The sequence below is a fragment of the Saccostrea cucullata genome, unplaced genomic scaffold (assembly GCF_032062105.1).
Source record: "Saccostrea cucullata isolate Sc308-1 unplaced genomic scaffold, CSIRO_AGI_Scuc_v1 ctg673, whole genome shotgun sequence".
In the NCBI taxonomy this organism is placed as follows: domain Eukaryota; kingdom Metazoa; phylum Mollusca; class Bivalvia; order Ostreida; family Ostreidae; genus Saccostrea; species Saccostrea cuccullata.
Window position 1 is genome coordinate 175,368 of NW_026929332.1, and position 19,340 is coordinate 194,707.

Consider the following 19,340-nt stretch of genomic DNA (forward strand, 5'->3'; position numbering starts at 1 on the left):
TAACAATAGATGTACAAGAACGACATACATGTATATGTGATCCACAATTTAAAAATGAAAATGCATGGTTTTAAAACATTAAGTGCATTTCAAGTTCTTATTATGACAAAACAATACAATTTTAACAGTGTTCCGTAATTTTTTCAAATACACATGTCAGAATCATCGTTACCACACCTTTTGTGCTTAAACATTCTAGTTGACCCAATATAAATGCCAAGAAAAAATAATATCTGAAGGTTTTAATATTAAATCAAGCAGAATCGTATTAATAAACAAATGCAACAGTATAGCCACATCGCTCTTGCTATCAGTGAGTTATGGAACCTACCCGGGGTATTATTCTTATCCCTAAACCATATTTGATTTAAACCATCACATTTTGCAAAAGAACAGATGTATCAGTCACCCAGTAATTCATTTCTGAACGTTTCTAAAGAAATTATTTACTTTATTAGGTTTTCGAGTAAGTAATGTCCCTCATCAGAATCAATATCTTTCGGTAATTTATTTTCATTGTCTTTCAAAGACTGGTCAGCTCCATTCTGCAACAAAAATTCACTTATTTCAAAGTAACCTTCTCTAGCTGCTATATGCAATGGCGTGGCATTCTTTTTCATCCCATATTTCTCATTCACAGTTGCCCCATTTTCAACTAGAACTTCAACCAATTGTAAATTGCCCCTTTTCACTGCATGATAAAGTGGAGTGACTTTTTCGTGATCTGTCAAGTTTACTTCGGCTTTATGTATTATTAGAAGTTCTGCAATGTCTGTGAACCCGTTAATAGTTGCTATATGCAATGGCGTAGCATTCTTTTTTTTCCTCTCATAGTTTTCATTCACGTTTGCTCCATTTTCAATTAGAACTTTAACCACACTAATGAAGCCTTTTTCGACTGATTGATAGAGAGGGGTGAATTTTTTATTGTCCGTCAAATTCACCTCTGCTTTTTGTTCTATCAGAAGTTCTACAATATCTAAATACCCTTTTTCTGTTGCTTTATACAATGCTGATCTACCCATCTTATCCTGTTGATTAATTCTTACTAGATTTCTGGCTTGCAAAACACATTTGACAAAAGTTTTATCTCCCGAAAAAACTGCATAATGAAGAAGTGAATTTCCCATTTTATCCACGAAATTTACATCTAATCCATTTTTTACCAGTTCTGGTAAAATATTTCTAAATTTTTGTCCACGATCAAATAATGAGTATATCGGAGATCTACACTGAGAATCCCAAAGGTCTGGTTTGGCACCTTCTTCAAGTAATGCCAGAGTTGACTTGTAATAATCTAGGTCATCTTTGTTTTCATCCACCCTTGCTTTCAATGAAAGTGCACTTTCTCGCTCAAATGCATAATAAATAGGTGACTTGCCATCTATATCCTTTTCGTTAATATCTAGTCCTCTTGGTATCAATTTCTTCATCAAAGACAATGCCCCCTCACCTTGATATGCCAAAATATGCAATAACGTTCTTTGTTTTTCATCTTTCATTTTGAGATTCGCACCTCCATCTACCAAGGCATGACAAACTTCGTATTTTTGAAAGCACAGTGACCTGTATAAGAGCGATGTGTCAGTTGTATCTGATGAAAAGAACACTTCTGCCCCTTGATCTATTAAATACTGCACTATTGAAGGAGTATTTGCATAACAAGCAGCTGCCAAGGGTGTGAATTCTCGGTGTGGGTTATACTTTTCCTCGACGCTCTTAGATACACAAGAGCGATTGATATTGTCTTTGCTGCTGATATTTGTGAACACAGTTTCAACCATATCTTGATCACGACTAAAACAAGCCAAAACAAGAAGAAGACTTTGTTCTTCATTGTCTCCGAACATTTCAGAGACATTTTCGTTGTTTTCAGTAACCCTAGAAATTAAATATCGCAGAAGAAATGTTCGTGCATTTGCAACAATCCAGCGCAAAGGTCTGATGTCGTAAGAATAATCATATTCATTATTGTAGACTTTATACCATAATAATTCATTTCGATACCACTCAGCAGTACCAGATTCTAAGCGAGTAGATTTTGGGAAATCCTGAGAATTTTCTGTACTTTCAAGACAATCTTTTGTTACCAAGAATGTTCTGCAAATATCGATATATTCTTTCACATCAAGTAAAGCTAAAAGTTTTTGTTGAAAAAATTGGGATTCCCAGCAGCTGTGTGTGAAAATACTAAGATGTAACTGATTGATATCCTTATATACTCTTTCTGCAAGCAGTGAAATATCTTTTTCATGAATGTCACGTTGAAGTACAATACAAGGATGGTTAGAATTTATAGCATCATCTATCTTTAAGAATTGTAGTAAGAAGCTAGTACTCATGTACTCTATAATAGGATCGGGACATTTTTTTCCAAAATGTATGGCAAGACTCTCCAACATGTAATCATGAATAAATACAAAATTGGATTCTGATATTTTTATATAAGTTCCAGTGGCAATCACAAGTTTTCTTTGAATGCCTTTCATAGACCATCCTTTGCCCAAATACTTTTTAAGTACTTCCATCCCTATTAAGCATAATTCATTTGTATTATTTTCCCTTGTGAGAAGTTGGCCTTTGTTAAGCATACACAGGACTAATGCAAAATACATATGGAGATCCTGATTCATCATATTTTCAAATTCTACTTGAAGACAGTCAAATGGTTTTGTAAAAAACTCGATAATATTTTGATCCTTGCGCTTTGCATAAAGTCTACAAAGAAGCGGAAACATTGTGTTGGGAAGCAAACTAATTGGTGAATAATCCACTAAACCACAGTGTTTCTTGAATATGTTTTCTTTGCTGTCTTCTGTAAATTTATTTTTGCCCATTTCAATATCCAAGACAAAAGATTCAATTTTAGGCATGCTTTCTTTTGCCTCCTCATAAATTATTCTTCTGCATGTCATCAAAAGTTTTTTAGTTGTCTGTTTCACAAACAACTTTTCATTGTTGTAAAGGACAAAGAGAGATGAAAGTTGCCTTTTGCTTAAAGCATGAATGCCGATTGGATCATCAAAAATATATATTTGTAGGTCCTTTGATTGTTTGTTAGCATTATAAATATTTTCAAGTTCTTCAAATGACGATATCACAAATATTTTCCAACTTTTCAATTCCTTACCAGTTTCCTCTCGTCTTTGGTTATGCCATTTTAGGGCAATATGACGAACAAGAGAAGTTTTACCGATTCCAGGTCCTCCAACAACCATGATTATGTTATTCTTCAATAGACGCTCTTCCAGTTCTTCAACAGCGGTGATTCCGTCGTAAAATAACTTGTCATCCGACTGCCACTCTTTTAGAAAATCTAGAGCAACAGAATTAGTTATGTTTATTTTTTTTTACACCACTTCGACTACTGTATAATTTATTCACTACATAAAAATGACTTACTGGTTGCTTTGATTTGTCCTACCCAAATTATAAATATTTCATAAATAATTACTAAGGAAACTTCTTTAAAATTGAAAAAATAAAACACATATTAAGAAGTTTACAAGGCTTTAATAACTAAGCAATATATACAAATTTATTTAGTAACTTAAAAGAATTGACTAACGCAAGTTTTGGAATAGCAATTCTCAACTTACACTAAATATAAAGTTAAACATATTAGATAATCATAGATAAAAGAGCTCAATGGATGGTATGTTTCATGTACCTTTAGACCTTGTAGTCTGACCCAGTTTTGCAGAATTTTACCCAATTTTAACATGGTCATAACATTTGACGTTTGGTGCTAGGGCTTTCATACTTCACATATGTAATCCTTCTGCATACTAGTAACTTTGACCCTTTGGCCTTGACGTAGGAGTTTGATCTACTTTTAAAAAATCTTTAATTGTGGCCATTACTTTTAGACAGTTACGGCTAGGGCTTTATTACTTCACATATGGAATCCTTGTGACAAGACCTTCTTTTAGATACCAACAACTTTGAACCTTTGACAAAGGCTTATACATTTCACAAGTGTGTTTCTTGTTAGAAGACTTCCTTTGGTTACCAACATATTTTATTTGCATTTGCATTTGAAAAAGGTTAACCTTCGCTATAAGTTGCAATACTGGGGCATTGATCAGTTTCACAAACACATCTTGTGTTAAAATTATAATTTTAATGTTTTTAAGCAAAAAGCTGATTGAAACTTATAATAAGCAAGAAAAATGGTGCCAGATATTGCTTTAATTTACATGTATGCATAGGGCTAAAAACAGAACTATCATGACAAAGTCCTAGACATATCTATGGAAACATGATGGATTTTAATTTAGTATTAACTTATTTTAAAATTAAACAATCAAGAAAATAGAAAAGAAATGTGCATGTTAGATAAAACATACTTTTCATTTTGACAAATTATTTTAGGGGAATTAATCAGACAACATAAACCATACTTCCTATTACTATCTAAAAATGATTTATGTTACCACTAGCATTCAAAAAGATAAACCGTTCATGGTAGCTCAGTCGGTAGAGCGCTCACTCCGTGATCGGGAGGTCGTGAGTTTGTATCTCGGCCGTGACTGACCTAGTCGTTAAAGTAGGTAGCAACTGTTCCTTCGCCATGCTTTCGACACTTTGAAGTTAAAGTTGCGGGTCGATCCTTCGGATGAGACTTTAAAAACTGAGGCCCGGTAGTCGTTGGCACGATAAACATCCCTCACTGCTCAAAAGCCCTGAGTGCCGAGTAAAGATCAAAATTTGAAGCCCTTCACTGGCATACGGTGACGTCTCCATATGAGTGAAAAATTCTCGAGAGGGACGTCAAACAATATACAATCAATCAATCAAACAGATAATATCACTCACCACTTTCAATATTACTTTCAATAAAGCTTTCTTCACCTACAAATAAAAACATATGGTTTTAATGTTTTTAGCATAAAGTGATTGTAATTAAGCAAATAAATTGGTGCTAAATATTGTGTCTAGTATGTGGGGTGGGGGTAAAATCACTGAAGTATTCTGACAAAGTTCTAAAACAGATCTATGATAAAAGATTTATTTTTTTTAATATTAATTTAGTAAACTTTAAAATTAAATAATCAAGATACAACAAGCTAATTTAGAGAATTTGTGTCCCCCACTTAGGGAAAAAAGAAGAACATGTGCATTTCGGAGGAGAGATGGGGTTGGATCCCCCCTGAATTTGTAGAATTATTAAATGAATACATGTATACTGAAGCAAATAAAAAATGCCAATATGGATATAAAGATTTGATTGCTTATTCTTTATTATGTGTATAGAAGATTCTTTTTACATAGAATATTTATCACACTGTAATGATGATTTTATGAGTTTGTACAAGCCTGACATCATATTAAGTTTTCATTTCACATGCTGAATATTATCATTTAGTAAAAAAAAAAAAAGTACTTAAAAAATGGACCGTCCAGGATTCAAACCTGGAACCTCTAACATGTTAAGCGAGAGTCATACCCCTATACCATGGAGATTCTTTGTTTCGTAAATTATATGCAAACATAAGGTCATATACATGTATGTATTCATGTTCGATATTGTCCAAATTTTACACAATACAATTATACATGGTGTCTAATTTAGCTTAAACAGTTCTAATAGATGTAATAAGAATAAAAAGTCCGCCGACAACCTGTATTATACGCAATAACTCTTCACATGCCCCTATGCTAAAAATAGTGCAAGGCGACATTTTTAGACAAAAATTACTAATAATACAAACGGGGCGGAACACTTTGAGAGGGGTGAGAGAGGCCCTAGGGACTTTTGGTATAAAATTTCATTGCAAAAGCTCAAAATCTTCTTGAAATATCCCTCGGAAACAAAAGTTTGACACACAGATGGAATGTATAAATATACGACCTTGTAATTTGACATTTTGACCTCAAAATCAATAGAAGTCTTTCTTAGGCCAAGAGAGATATCACGTGAAAACAAAAGAATTTAGGCCATAGAGAGTTGCTATGCAAAATTTCATTGTGAAAGCTCAAAGGGTTCTTGAGATATCGCGCGGAAACGAAAGCGTTACAGACAGAAATAAGGACGTACAGATCGACCCAAATAAATATCCCCCACTTTCAGTGAAAGTGGAGGACAAAAAATAGAAATGTCAGATATGCTGTATTTATCATTTTGATAAATTATTTTATTATATACCCATCATTTTCCTTGTTTTTGTTACTGTAAATTTTACAGAGTTTGATCCGATTTTCCGGATCACCACACTGTGGTTTTCTGAATCCATATCACTACTCTCTGAAACTGATGACGAAGTACGCAGAAACGTGACGTTATTTTTCTTGCGCGTTAAAAAGTCCCTTGTACATGTATTATGCTTTGTTTTATGGATAAATATTATACAATTGATCTCTAAAGTTTTATTCTGCTGTATTTAGCTAGTTATAAGGGGGTATATAATAAATTTATCATTATAACAGTAACTTGATCCGAAGAGCCGTATCACGTCTCGTTGACAGGTGCGGATCATCAGATCAAACTCGACGCGATCTGCGCCTGTCAACTCGACGTGATACAACCCTTCGGATCAAGTTATTGTTATAATAATATATATTTAAGGGGAATTAATCAGACAATAATCATACTTCCTATAACTTCTAAAGTTGCTTTATGTCACCACTAGCATTCAAACTTAAACACCACTTACCACTTTCAATATTATTTTCTTCTGTTTGTTCAGCTACAAGTAATTAAATAAATATATTATATATTAGTGTTTTAAGGTAAAAGGTGGTTGTAACTAAATTTAGGCAAAGTGTGTGTTTACAATCACAAGAGACTAAATCATAGAGAAAAGGATTTTAGTGCTCTGAAAATATCTCCATTGTTAACTTCACATCAAAAAAGTGCAAACTGTTGACAGTTGAATGGCGTATATTTATGGCCACTCATCAGAAAAAAAATGTAAATATAATAAAAGAAAATAAATTTTTGAAGATTCATGAGGTACATGAACTACAATGCTTCACGCCGGCATATTTATCATGACACAGTTTTCTTCATGGAAAGTGTGAAGCGTCGTAGTTCATAACCTCATGAATCTTCAAAAATTAAATTCATTTCCTAAATAACTATACTTCCTATAACTTCTAAAGTTGCTTTTTGTTAACACTAAGATTCGAATCTAAAATATCACTTACCACTTTCATTATTACATTCTTCGGTTTGTTCACCTACAAGTAATATTTAAAAATGTATAATTTTAGTGTTCTCTAAGGTAGGATTCTTTTCTGGTTTCTGACTAGATGGAATATTCAAAGTACATTAGTTGATATGTCTTATATATTTAGGTATAAGAGATTTAAAAGACAATATTTTTTTTTCTTCATCACAATTATACAACTTTAATTAGAAATGGCAAAACTGCATTTGAAAACAAGCAGGAACAATATTTTGTCTTCTTTTTCTGCCTCTGAAAATTATTATAGAACATTGAATTTAGTTATAATTTTACGCAATCAAAGACTAGACAAAATTTTCAAATGTAAGTTAAATTAATAATAAGGGACTAAAGTTTCAAAATATATCAAATAAATAAGATTTTTCACACATACTAGAACTATGTTGGCTTTTAAATGCTTCAGTACAGATATGAGCCAAAAATCCGTAAAAAGTGTTATTTTTCTCTTAGTAAACGATCAAAACTTTTAGTTTTTGTATCATTTTGTACTTTATGTGACAACTTTACTATATGGGAAAATTGGAAAAAGTTAAATATAGGAAGCATATAAAATTAACTAATAAATCCTAAAAAATTAAGAGAAGTAGAGGAAATTTGGATTAGCAAATATCCATTTTATTTAAATTATCCATGTCAATTTGGTCATATCATCTTATAGGCCATGTATGGTAGTATCTTTTTATGCAAAAAGAAATTTCATAAACATTCAATCTTTTGAATTACAAGTAAGGATCGCATGATTGGAAACAGTAATTTTTTTTTCTTAATGTCCAGGAAAAAGGTAATGACCTTAACCTGACCTTGCTTCTAATATTAAACTGTCAAATTTAATCTCATTAATACCATCACTTAGTGATACTGTCCTCTTGATTCTGTGAAAATTTCATTAATTTTTAAATACAAGAAATATGAGAAGAATCCTACCTTAAGCAATCAGTGATTGTAACAAACATTATTCAAACAAAATGGTTTCCGACATTTTTTTAATGTGTGTGAAAGGGGAGGAGGAGGCTAAAACACAGAAATATCCTGACAATGTCCTACAACATACTAGTATCTATGTATGGGAACATGATTGATTTTTATGCTCCCCTTTGAAGAAGGGAGGGCATATTGCTTTGCTGCTGTCTGTCAGTCGGTCTGTCGGTCCACTTAGTTTCTGTTCATTTTCTTTACAACCGTTGCACATATGGAAATGAAATTTGGTATACAGATATATCAGAATAATATCTAGGTCAATTTGTGTTTTGGGTACAATCGCGCCATTTTTCACAGAGTTATGCCCCTTGGACATAGAAAAATTCCAATTATTTGCAGTTTACATTCATTTTCTTAGCAGAGGTTGCTCATACTGAATTAAATGAAATTTAGTATACAGATTTATCAGATAAATATCTAGGTCAAGTTATGTTTTGGGTACGACCTCACCATTTTTGACAAAGTTATGCCCTTTTGGACTTAGAAAAATTCCAATTTGGGGGGAGGGGGCATAAGTGTTTTACAAACATCTCTTGTCAATTTAGTATTGACTTACTTAATATTAAGCAATCAAGATATTAAAAGAAGTATACGCTCTTCTGGTCTCTGACCAGCAGAGTAAAAAATGTTGCAATGTCTTCCTTTAAAATAAAGTATAAACATATCATTAATTACCTCTGGTTAAGTTTTCCATTTCTTCATTTTGGATTTCAACATTTCTGATACCACGAAATGTACTCCATTTTTTAACTGAAAATATAAAACATGAACTCTTTCATTAACATGTTTTATCATAGACTTTATTAACTCGAAATAATATTTTATAATAATTTACAGCATTAAAAAATTCTTTCAAATTGAACAATTTGTACTCACGTATTCTATGTCTATTGCACCAACAGATCAAAGCACAGCAGACAGCAATTAAAACAAAAACCACCGGTAATGCGATCTTGTATGCATCATTTCCACTAGCTGCTGTTGTTTCCGTGTTTGGATTTGCAAATGTAGTGATAGTAGAAAACAAACTCTCCCTGGAAAAACTTGGATCCACCGTTTGTTCCTCTGGAGGACATGATGGATCAAACTTATAGCAGTGGTGTTGCGGATTTATCTGGGAACACGCTGGGTCTATAAATAATTACACATACGATTTCAACGTCATTTTTTTCTATATGGTAAAAAGTAATTAATTTGATATTAGCAGTACTTAATTATTGTGTCTGTTGAATTTCAATCTTTCAAAAGACATACTAACCATAAACTTATAACTTGCAAATTAATTCAGTGTGGAGGAAAATTTGAACAGAAAAACAGTTGGACTCCTTTATTAGCCTATGAAGCAAAAATCATTCAGAAACTTATAAGAAGAAAACAACTGTTGTCGCCTTCAACTCAACATTTATATCGACGACGTATTCTCAGTTAACTATTTATTCAGTTACTCCCATTCATATGTCGTCAATTGGATATGAAATAAAAGACACTATAGAGTCCGCCAAATCTGTTTCATATTTGGATGTTTTACGGATTACAGACAATAAGGGTTAACTAACAACTAAATTGTATAATAATCAAGATGATTTCAGGTTTTCCATCATCAACTTTCCTTATTCATGTAGCAATATTCTGCTGCCACTACAGTGACTGCACTATGTGTTTGCATCTCAAAAAACACACAAAAACAAGCTTCGAGCATGATCAAGTTCTAAACCGAGCAGCCTTTTGAAAGATAAGTTGATGAACTTGATGTTACAGGGATTTCAACAACCTCGTTTCAGTCAGCAGTTTGTAAATTCTATGGTCATTATAATGACCTTAATTGTTAGCAAATATAACCTATAATTGGTCGTATTTAAGCTTTGTTTTTCTACTGAATCCAAATATGGAATGTTACATCTACCTGACCAATACATTTATAGGGCTCATGACGCATAGGATCGATCAACAGGGGATGTTTACGCCTCCAAGGCACCTGATCCTGCCACTTGAATTACAGAGGGTTCGTTTTTTTGCCCTATTCACAGATTTGTACTGCTTGGAGATTTTTTAAGACAGACAATTGTCTGTTTTCTTCTCACCTTTTTAATGGGATAATAATCGGATATAGGCCCAAAGAGTTTGATTCTATAACTCAATTTACAAACAAAAATAACTAGAACTGTCCAATAGGGACAAATACCCCCGCGGGTTTTTCAGAGTAGGTGCAAATATACAAATATTTATGGATCTATTAAGAGGTGTTCACTATTTTCTTAGAAACAATTTGAGTGAAAATATAATTGCTCATTATATATTTTTAATCTATACCAAAATGCTTTTAGAATTAATCTATACCAAATTGATTTTAGAAATAGGAGACTGGCCATCAAATGACAAATGCTATTTAAACTGACCAGCACTTCTGTCTAATTCCCAAAGGACACAGATAAGAGCCCATTGATCAGAGATATGGTCTAACAGAAATGACTGAGACAGCTAGCTTCCCTACATAAAACTAATTAATTAATCTTTGACTGGATGCATGTCCACTAATTACTATCAAGGGATGAATGGATCTTAAATTTCACCTTTGTAGTGCAATCAAAATGCATAATTACATGTGTCATTCTGAAATTATATCTGAAAACAGATTTTTTATAAATCTGTTACCAAGATTTAGACTGAAAAAAAAATTGTGTTATCTTGATGCATCATTTTGAATAAGGTTCCTGCATAATTTTTAGATTTGTAGGGACTAATCTACCAATTTTTTTTTAAACTTGATTTATTTGGATTTCATATCAGAGTAAAAGTTTCAATCTGAAATTCATATGGAGAATGGGCATGCTGATTCCAATCCCCCCCCCCCCACACATACACACACAATATAGTTTTAATTATAATATACAAAATCAATTAAGTTTATTATACAATTTCATAGTTTATTATAGTATATCAAATTAGTTTGAAGTTGCTTTTTCTCAATTCATTAAATAAGTTAGGCTAGTCACTAAATCTATTTAAGGCTGATTCCTTAGCCCAGTTCCCAAGACACAGATAACAACTGTTTGATCAGAGAGAAGTTCTACCAGTTAGCTCCTTATACTAAACTAATTAATTTCTCTCTTATTTGACATGCAATTTTCTGTTATCAAAATTCTCCTTGACGAGTGCTTGATAATTATACCCTTGGGAGAGGTAGATTTTCTCTTGTAAAATAACATTTGTTATGGATTTCTGTAAAGTATATAATAAAAAAAAATTATTTTCTTAATTTAACATGTTTTAAATAGGGATACTGCAACAGTCTTACATTTTCTGTGATTGTGTAATTCAATAGTAAAAGATAATAGTTTTTTTTTTTATTTCACTCTAAATAAATACCTCGGTGACCTTGAAATAGGTCATGACACACCTTCTACCCAAGATGCATAAATTGGCCAAGCTTGATGATTGTAAGTCTAATAGTTTTCTAGTTATGAGCCAAACAAAACAACAAAAGAAAAAAGAAAAAATGCCTGTAAAATGCAGAAAAATCATCCAATCATGATGAAAATTCCAGTTACATACCTTCATATAGTGAATAATAAGTGTACAAATTTTCAGACAAATCCATCCAATAGTTTCTGAGAAAAGATGCAGACAAAATCTTGTCTACAGACAGACAGACGGACATGGTGATTCCAATATACCCCCTAAACTTCGTTTGTGGGGGTATAATAATTTTCTGGACTCAGTTATTACTGGGGTACAAACTCATGTGTTCCGGGCGGGGGATAGTAAAGAGCTGCAATAAAGAGGAAACATTTGTTGTACAGCAAACATTCCTTAGGGGATTCCGTCCAAAGATCAAGACTTGTCGTTTTGTTTTAGTTTTTGGTTTTTTTTTTTCAAATTATACCCAGGGAGAAATCTAGCTGCTGTACATTAAATTTATGTGTGGGAATTTAATTATGAAAGGGGTCGACTTGCTATAGCAAATACCGGTATTAAAAAATTTGCCTTATTGAAAAAATATTCAGGGAAAGTTTTGCTCTATAACAGATCTCTGAAATAGGGAACCTTGCTATAGAAAACATCTGTATTAGTTTTCTTCTATGCATATATATCTACAAAAAACTAGTGACCCGAGATATACATGTATTGTAAACCGTAAAATATTTCAAACTTTGAAGGCTTTGCAATATGAATACCTTGTCTTTCCTTACTTACACTTGTACATATCGTCACTGTAGTACTTTTTATTAGGACAACTGTTATTGGTAAAAACTGAACAATTTGTGTCCTGGTTTTTGGACATGTATCCATTCTTAAATAAAACAATGCAAAAACCTGGAAATATAAAAAGGAATTTTAAAAATTAACATTTTTTATTTATTAAAAAAAATCTGTAACTGATTATATTAAATACCTGTCGTTTTCTAAAAAAAAAAATGGTATAATGTCCAAACAATTTTCTGATAATGGTTTCTTCAGTCTTCATTGTCATAAATATACATGTAGAACATCTTAAATTATCAAAATCAATACACAATTTTGAGAAGCTTACACGGCCTACTTCGTCGTCATAAGTCGGTTGGTGCAAAATTTTCTTCTTTAAATTCTCATTGACTTTACTTATCTGATTGATACTTTTGTGTGCAACTATTAGTTAGGTTAATAATACCGTAATTACATTACCTGGTAGCATAGGAAAGCGCACTCGAGGATAACAAAACTCCAGTAGCCTCCCTTTGCCTCTTTCTGGCATGCAGTGATACCTATATTTCTGAGTATCGTCTGTTGTACAGTTCAGTCTGTCTGAGGCTAGACTCCACTGACTCGCATTCTCTGGACATTTAATGACCGGATGTACGTCATAATTGTATGATGTCATGATATTTGGAACTGGATTGCCCTAAATAAACAATGTTAATTATATACATATGTATTAAGGTTGACATTGAATGCGGTTTTTTTTTTCTTCCTGCAATTATAAAAATCCAGACTTTCAATTATAAAGTTCTATAGTTACTTCGAACTAGCACTTGCAGATGATGTTTTTAATCTGCAATTATAAAATCGCGCCACATTAGGAAAAAACTTGGTTATCCCTCTTGAATTTTTACAAGATTGTATAACTAAAAAATAATTCTAATATTCTCTGACGCTCATTTAAAAAAAAAATCAATAATTAAGTGATTAATTAAGCATCAAAATAATTTACCATCCATGCTGGAACATTCTGACATATAATCAGAAATATTAAAGGAAACATTTTAAATAAATTAACATTTCCCTTTCTCCCTGTTCCTTAATTAGTGTTCCAATTTGTTTCCATGTTGATCACTGAAAAATACGTAATAAAAACCCAATGATTTCGAAAAGTTGCTGAAAATACTAAATCTCTAAATTTAAAGAAAATCTAAAAAGAAAACACCAATTATAAGCTTGCATTACTGCTTCAAGAAAATCAATAAAAACAGTTTGAAATTTTAAATATTTGATTTAGACATCTACCTATAGCTTTCTATATAAGAAATATTTCAATGAAATATGTGTGTAGTGATGAAATTCCAATATCATTAAATGCTCCAATTTTTATGGGTATATACTCTGAGTTGCGTTTGGAATGAAATTTTAAGAATTATATATTTACATTTCCAATAAATTTCCCAATGATTCTTTACAAAATAAAATGCAGTATATTTTCTCATGAACTACATTAGGTATGTATCACAAATAAGCATGAATATCTCCATTGTTACATCATAATACAGCTCTTGACATCAAAAATATAAGGCACACAGTTTTGTTTTAAAATTGACAGTTGAACGGCGTAAATTTATGGCAAGTCATCAGACAAATAATGTAAATATAAGAAATAAATTTAATTTTTTGAAGATGCATGAGGTATATGAACTACAACGCTTCGCGCCGGCATTTTTATCATGAATAGCTACCGCGCTTCATAAAATATGCCGACGTGAAGCGTCGTAGTTCATAACCTCATGAATCTTCAAAAATTAAATTCATTTCTTAAATATATTGTTGGCATTTTTATGATTCCTTAAATAAAAGAGGGGTGATTGATGTTAAAACTTTTTTCAATGAATTAAATTCAAATGTTTGAAACAAAATCATAATTAATTTTTGAATGTTTTATTAATCCTCTATACATACACACTGAAAAGTTGTGGTCGGAGCAACTGGCATTTGTAGGCAATTAGAATGGTCTGTCCTTCCCATACCGAAAAAAGTTATAACTTTAATAGTTATAACTTTTGTAACTAAAAAAAGTTACAAAAAAGTTATAACTAAGTTATCGGAGTTTGGAATGGCATGTTTTAAGTGAGGTATAATTTAGTTATAACTTAGTTACAAAAAAGTTATAACTTTTGCATAACTTTTCACCTTTTATTCAACATAAATACAGCAAGTACATAAAAGTTATAAAAAAGTTATAACTACAAAAAGTTATACTTATTAAAAGTTACACAAAAAGTTATAAAATAGTTACAAAGTTATACTTTAGTTATACCCAAATAAACAGTGGAAAAGTTACAAAAAAGTTATACCCAAAAAAAGTTATGAAAAAGTTACAAAAAAGTTATACACGGAAAAAGTTATACCCAGGAAAAGTTATAACTAAAAAAAGTTATACCTATTATAAAGTTATGAAAAAGTTACAAAAAAGTTATACCCATTAAAAATTTATAACTAAAAAAAGTTATACCTATTATAAAGTTATGAAAAAGTTACAAAAAAGTTATACCCCAAGAAAGTTATGAAAAAGTTATAGAAAAGTTATACCTAAAAAAAGTTATAACTGCAAAAAGTTATAACTATAAAAAGTTATACCTATTAATAAAAACTTTCGTAAAAGTTCCAGTGAAATTATACACTGTACGTTAACCCGTTGTGGATTTACTCAGTTATAAGCTTTTAAAAAGCTACTCATTAAAATTTAAAAAAAAAAAAGATTTTTGAAATTTATACAAAAAAGATTATTTAAAACATATTAAAGGCAATAACAATTTTACCTAACAAACACGATAAAGATAGCTTGGTTTATTGTCAAATACAACTAAATGAATGCACATGCAATTGTTTTCAAAATTCAAGTGTACCTTATTTTTCATCATGTCATCTACAACAGATTGAAATTTCTCTGGTTGTTTTAAAGAATACATTTTTAGCATATAGCAATTAGGGTCTTTGTAAAATTACCTAGCAAACTGCATTCTACTCTTGCTAATTGTATAAACAGACATCACTAATTTTTAAACATTAACACCCTATTTATTTTTGATCTAGCTGTATTTCAAAAAAAAGAAAGGTTCTAAACAGTGATTTCAGTTACAGTTTCTAGCTGCATACCACCCTCCTTGCACAGGTATCCTTGCAGGTGTACAGTTGTTTATCTTTATTATTTGAAGATAGGCTGCACTGAAAGTTGGCTGAGTTAGCTGACAGACTTAGCCATCGTTTGACAGGCCGCACTGGTAGTAGACCAAGTTAGCTGACAGACTTAGCCATTGTTTGACAGGCCGCACTGGTAGTAGACCAAGTTAGTTGAAGGACTTGGCCATCGTTTGACAGGCCGCACTGGTAGTAGACCAAGTTAGCTGACAGACTTAGCCATCGTTTGACAGGCCACACTGGTAGTAAGCCAAGTTAGTTGAAGGACTTGGCCATCGTTTGACAGGCCGCAGTGGTAGTTGGTCAAGATAGTTGACGGACTTGGCCATCCCTTGACAGGTCGCATCTGTAGTTGGTCAAGTTAGTTGATGGACTTAACCGTCCCTTGACAAGCCGCACTGGTAGAAGGCCAAGTTAGTCAACGGTCTTAACCGTCCCTATATTGACAGGCCGTACTGGTAGTAAGCCGAGCTAGTTGACGAACTTGGCCATCTCTTGACATGCAGCACTGGTAGTAGGTTAAGTTAGTTGACGGACTTGACCATCCCTTGAAAAGCCGCTCTGGTAGTAAGCCAATCTAGTTGATGGACTTGGTTGTTCAATGACAGGCCGCACTGGTAATAGGCCAAGTTAGTTGAAGGACTTGACAGGCTGCACTGGTAGTCAGCCGAGCTAGTTGATGGACTTGGTCATCCCTTGACAGGCCGCACTGGGTCAGCCGAGCTGGCCGAGGGACTTGGCTGGTGGTCTGCGTCCCTCATTTTAGCTGGTCAGACGACTTGGCTGGCGGGCAGTGTGACTGGTAGTCGGCTAAGTTTTCGTTGAAATATGCTTGCAATTTTAACCTTTTCTTCAATTCTGCAAAAAATTGTAAAGGTTCAAAATTTAGATTATAGATATTTAGATAGTATATTTCCAGCACTCATTTGCATATCAAATTGAAAACACTCTTCCATATCAATTAATTCAAATTCATTAATTCATCCAAAACATGGAAAATACAAGACTAATTTAAGATCTATACTTACAGGAATCAGTTTTAGATGTAAAGATTTATTGAATTTTGAAATGAAAAAAAAATTTACTTTACCTTAAACAAGTAATATTTTGAAGAATTTCATGTACTCCAGGTCAGGACAGATTCAGCTCATGGAAACATCATGTACCAATATTCTGCTTTATAAAAAAAAAGAAAATTAATGTTAAATTACTCATTTCATTGCATTAATTAACGTTGCAGCTAGATCATGTTATGATCATGCTGATGCGTATAAGGCTTCACAATATTTTAACAGTTCAGGGAATCTATAAACAATTGTGGGAATAAATATGACAAAGAACAACATATTTGATTAGTATACTAAATGCTGAAAAATATTATGCGTTTCAAATACTTTCAATTTGTTTACTTCAGTCTTTGTCATTCGACATACCAATCAAAACAAACAAGAAATCTAAGATTCACACGCCTAGAATTTTGTTCATTCCCAATATTTCTTCTTTTTGGAATGTTATTCCAGAGGTACTAAGTATACTTTACCAAAATCAATAAAATGTTAGCATAAATATCGCCTTACCAACTGGTTTTATCTCCTTTTTTTCTATCAACACTTTCAACATCCAAACATTCAAATCGTCCATGGAAAAATCCGCGCTCTGTTACTGACCAATCATAGAACTCAAAAACGTCACGTGATCGAAAAAAATAAATAAATAATTCATAATTAATTTATTTTAAATGCAAATAAACCTAATTGTGTAATTTTAAACTTAAATTAAAAATATAAATACCAGTTGGTGTTAAAATTTTGAATTTATCTTAGTATCAACAAAACGGACATCGGAGGCCGCCATATTTTTTGTTGCCGCCATTTTGAATTTAATATTTGTTTATTTGTGAAAATAACTATTATAACTGGGTTATTTAATTATGCAAACAATAAAATCTACATGTACTAGTCATCTGCTTAAATCTTAATATAACTGGCAGTCTTTATTCACAACATCGTAATATCTGTTCAACATGAACATGCACATACTCTATGCTGTTGTTTATCTTTTTAGCCACCCATATTACGACTGATTTTCTTCAGATTTCAAACAACCTGTGTAGAATTGTACCATTCAGAGATTGTGTAATACCCAAGCTGAAATATTTACGATGTGTTGGCCACAAAGGTCACCTAGTACAAACACCTGTCTCACAGAAAACAATAGGGAAATTTACACAGTTTTGCACACGAAGAATCCGTGCAAAATTCACATGACTTCATGAGATTACATTTCATACTGTTTATATCTCTTGCAGTACATTTATATTTCCCCAGAATTATGAAATATATTCATTCCCAACTTCAGATGTAAGTGCATTATTATAATTTACAAGACAAATATTATGTCTCATCAGGGTCTCAATAAATACGTATTTTCTAAGAGAGAGAGAGAGAGAGAGAAGGAGAGAGAAAGAGAGAGAGAAATTAATTATTCTCAACTTTAGTTGAAACTTACATGACAAATATCAATTTAAATAGACAATAATATTTATTACACACACATGACATGTACTGTGTACACACCCTCAAACACCACAGAGAGAGAGAGAGAGTTTCTCATTTATAGATGTAATTCACAAGATTTTATTTCACATCCCTTCTGTTGAACTTGACATGGCTGTGAACAGCGTATTTATTATGAATGAGAAGTCGATCACTGGTAGTAAACAATATTATTGTTCAGGAATTGACAAAGTTTTCTGCTGCAGTGTTTGAAAAAAAAAACCATTTTGAACATGATCAAAATTCATTCAAATTAACACTTAGTTATAATGTTATTTTTGAAAAAAAAAAAAAAGTCGGTGTCAAGTAGTATCCATTAAATAACCCCCAAAACTTGTAAATTTATACTGGTAATGCTTGAAAATGGCTAAGTTCAGAAAAGTTATGTTTTAGTTATACATGAAAATGACAAAGTCCAGAAAAGTTATGTTTTAGTTATACATGAAAATGGCTAAGTCCAAAAAGTTACATTTTAGTTATACATGAAAATGACAAAGTCCAGAAAAGTTATGTTTTATTTACACGTGAAAATGGCTAAGTCCAAAAAGTTACATTTTAGTTATACATGAAAATGACAAAGTCCAAAAAAGTTACGTTTTAGTTATAACTTTTTTGTACCTCACAGGCTAGGTATAACTAAGTTATACTTTAGTTATAACTTAGTTATAACTTTTTTCGGTATGGGTTAATTGTTTTAAATTTACTGTCGATTACTCAATCTGAAATATAGTTTGCATTCTTGACATTAATTTTATTAGTTAAAGATAAATAGATTAAAATTTTAATTTAAATGTAATCTTTCCTTTTTCTAGAGGGGGATGGTTAAACTTCTGATACCCCATAGTGGAAAGAAGAGAATTCAAGAAAAGGCATGCATATGTTTACATATGATATAATTTTGGAAATCTACAAAACACATTTTAGTCACAGGCACCTGACATTACTTATTTTTCTTTTAATAAAAAAAATTATACCCCCTACCTAGTAGGCGGTATTTTTTTTATTAAAAGAAAAAAATAAGTAACTTCAGGTGCCTGTGATTTTAGTCAATGTACAGACCATCCTTATGACAGGATTGTTCTATCAGAAAATATACAAAAATAACGCATGATAAACATCCGAAGTAGTAAATAAATTTTAAGCATATTATGCATGTTTCTTTATAAATTGCATTTCCAAGTTTATTTTTAATTAACTGTCTTTTCCACGTACTGCATCGATCCATTTACTCTCT

The 19,340-nt window shown here is 31.9% G+C and overlaps 1 protein-coding gene and 1 long non-coding RNA gene across 2 annotated transcripts; both read right to left on the reverse strand.

The window, feature by feature from the left end:
* Window positions 1-250: 250 nt before the first annotated feature.
* Window positions 251-14,373, reverse strand: LOC134280501 (uncharacterized). The gene is made up of 10 exons (XM_062762912.1): window positions 14,313-14,373; window positions 13,357-13,478; window positions 12,831-13,047; window positions 12,363-12,482; window positions 9,045-9,299; window positions 8,844-8,918; window positions 7,150-7,182; window positions 6,657-6,689; window positions 4,819-4,854; window positions 251-3,316 (listed from the first exon to the last, which is right to left on the reverse strand). Exons 2-10 carry the CDS (start codon window positions 13,405-13,407, stop codon window positions 447-449), a joined length of 3,690 nt encoding a protein of 1,229 aa, XP_062618896.1. The 5' UTR covers window positions 13,408-13,478; window positions 14,313-14,373; the 3' UTR covers window positions 251-446.
* A 39-nt stretch (window positions 14,374-14,412) lies between these two features.
* Window positions 14,413-17,403, reverse strand: LOC134280503 (uncharacterized). Its single transcript, XR_009994917.1, has 3 exons — window positions 17,129-17,403; window positions 16,642-16,727; window positions 14,413-16,409 (listed from the first exon to the last, which is right to left on the reverse strand). It is a non-coding gene; the product is annotated as an uncharacterized LOC134280503 (long non-coding RNA).
* Window positions 17,404-19,340: the final 1,937 nt, after the last annotated feature.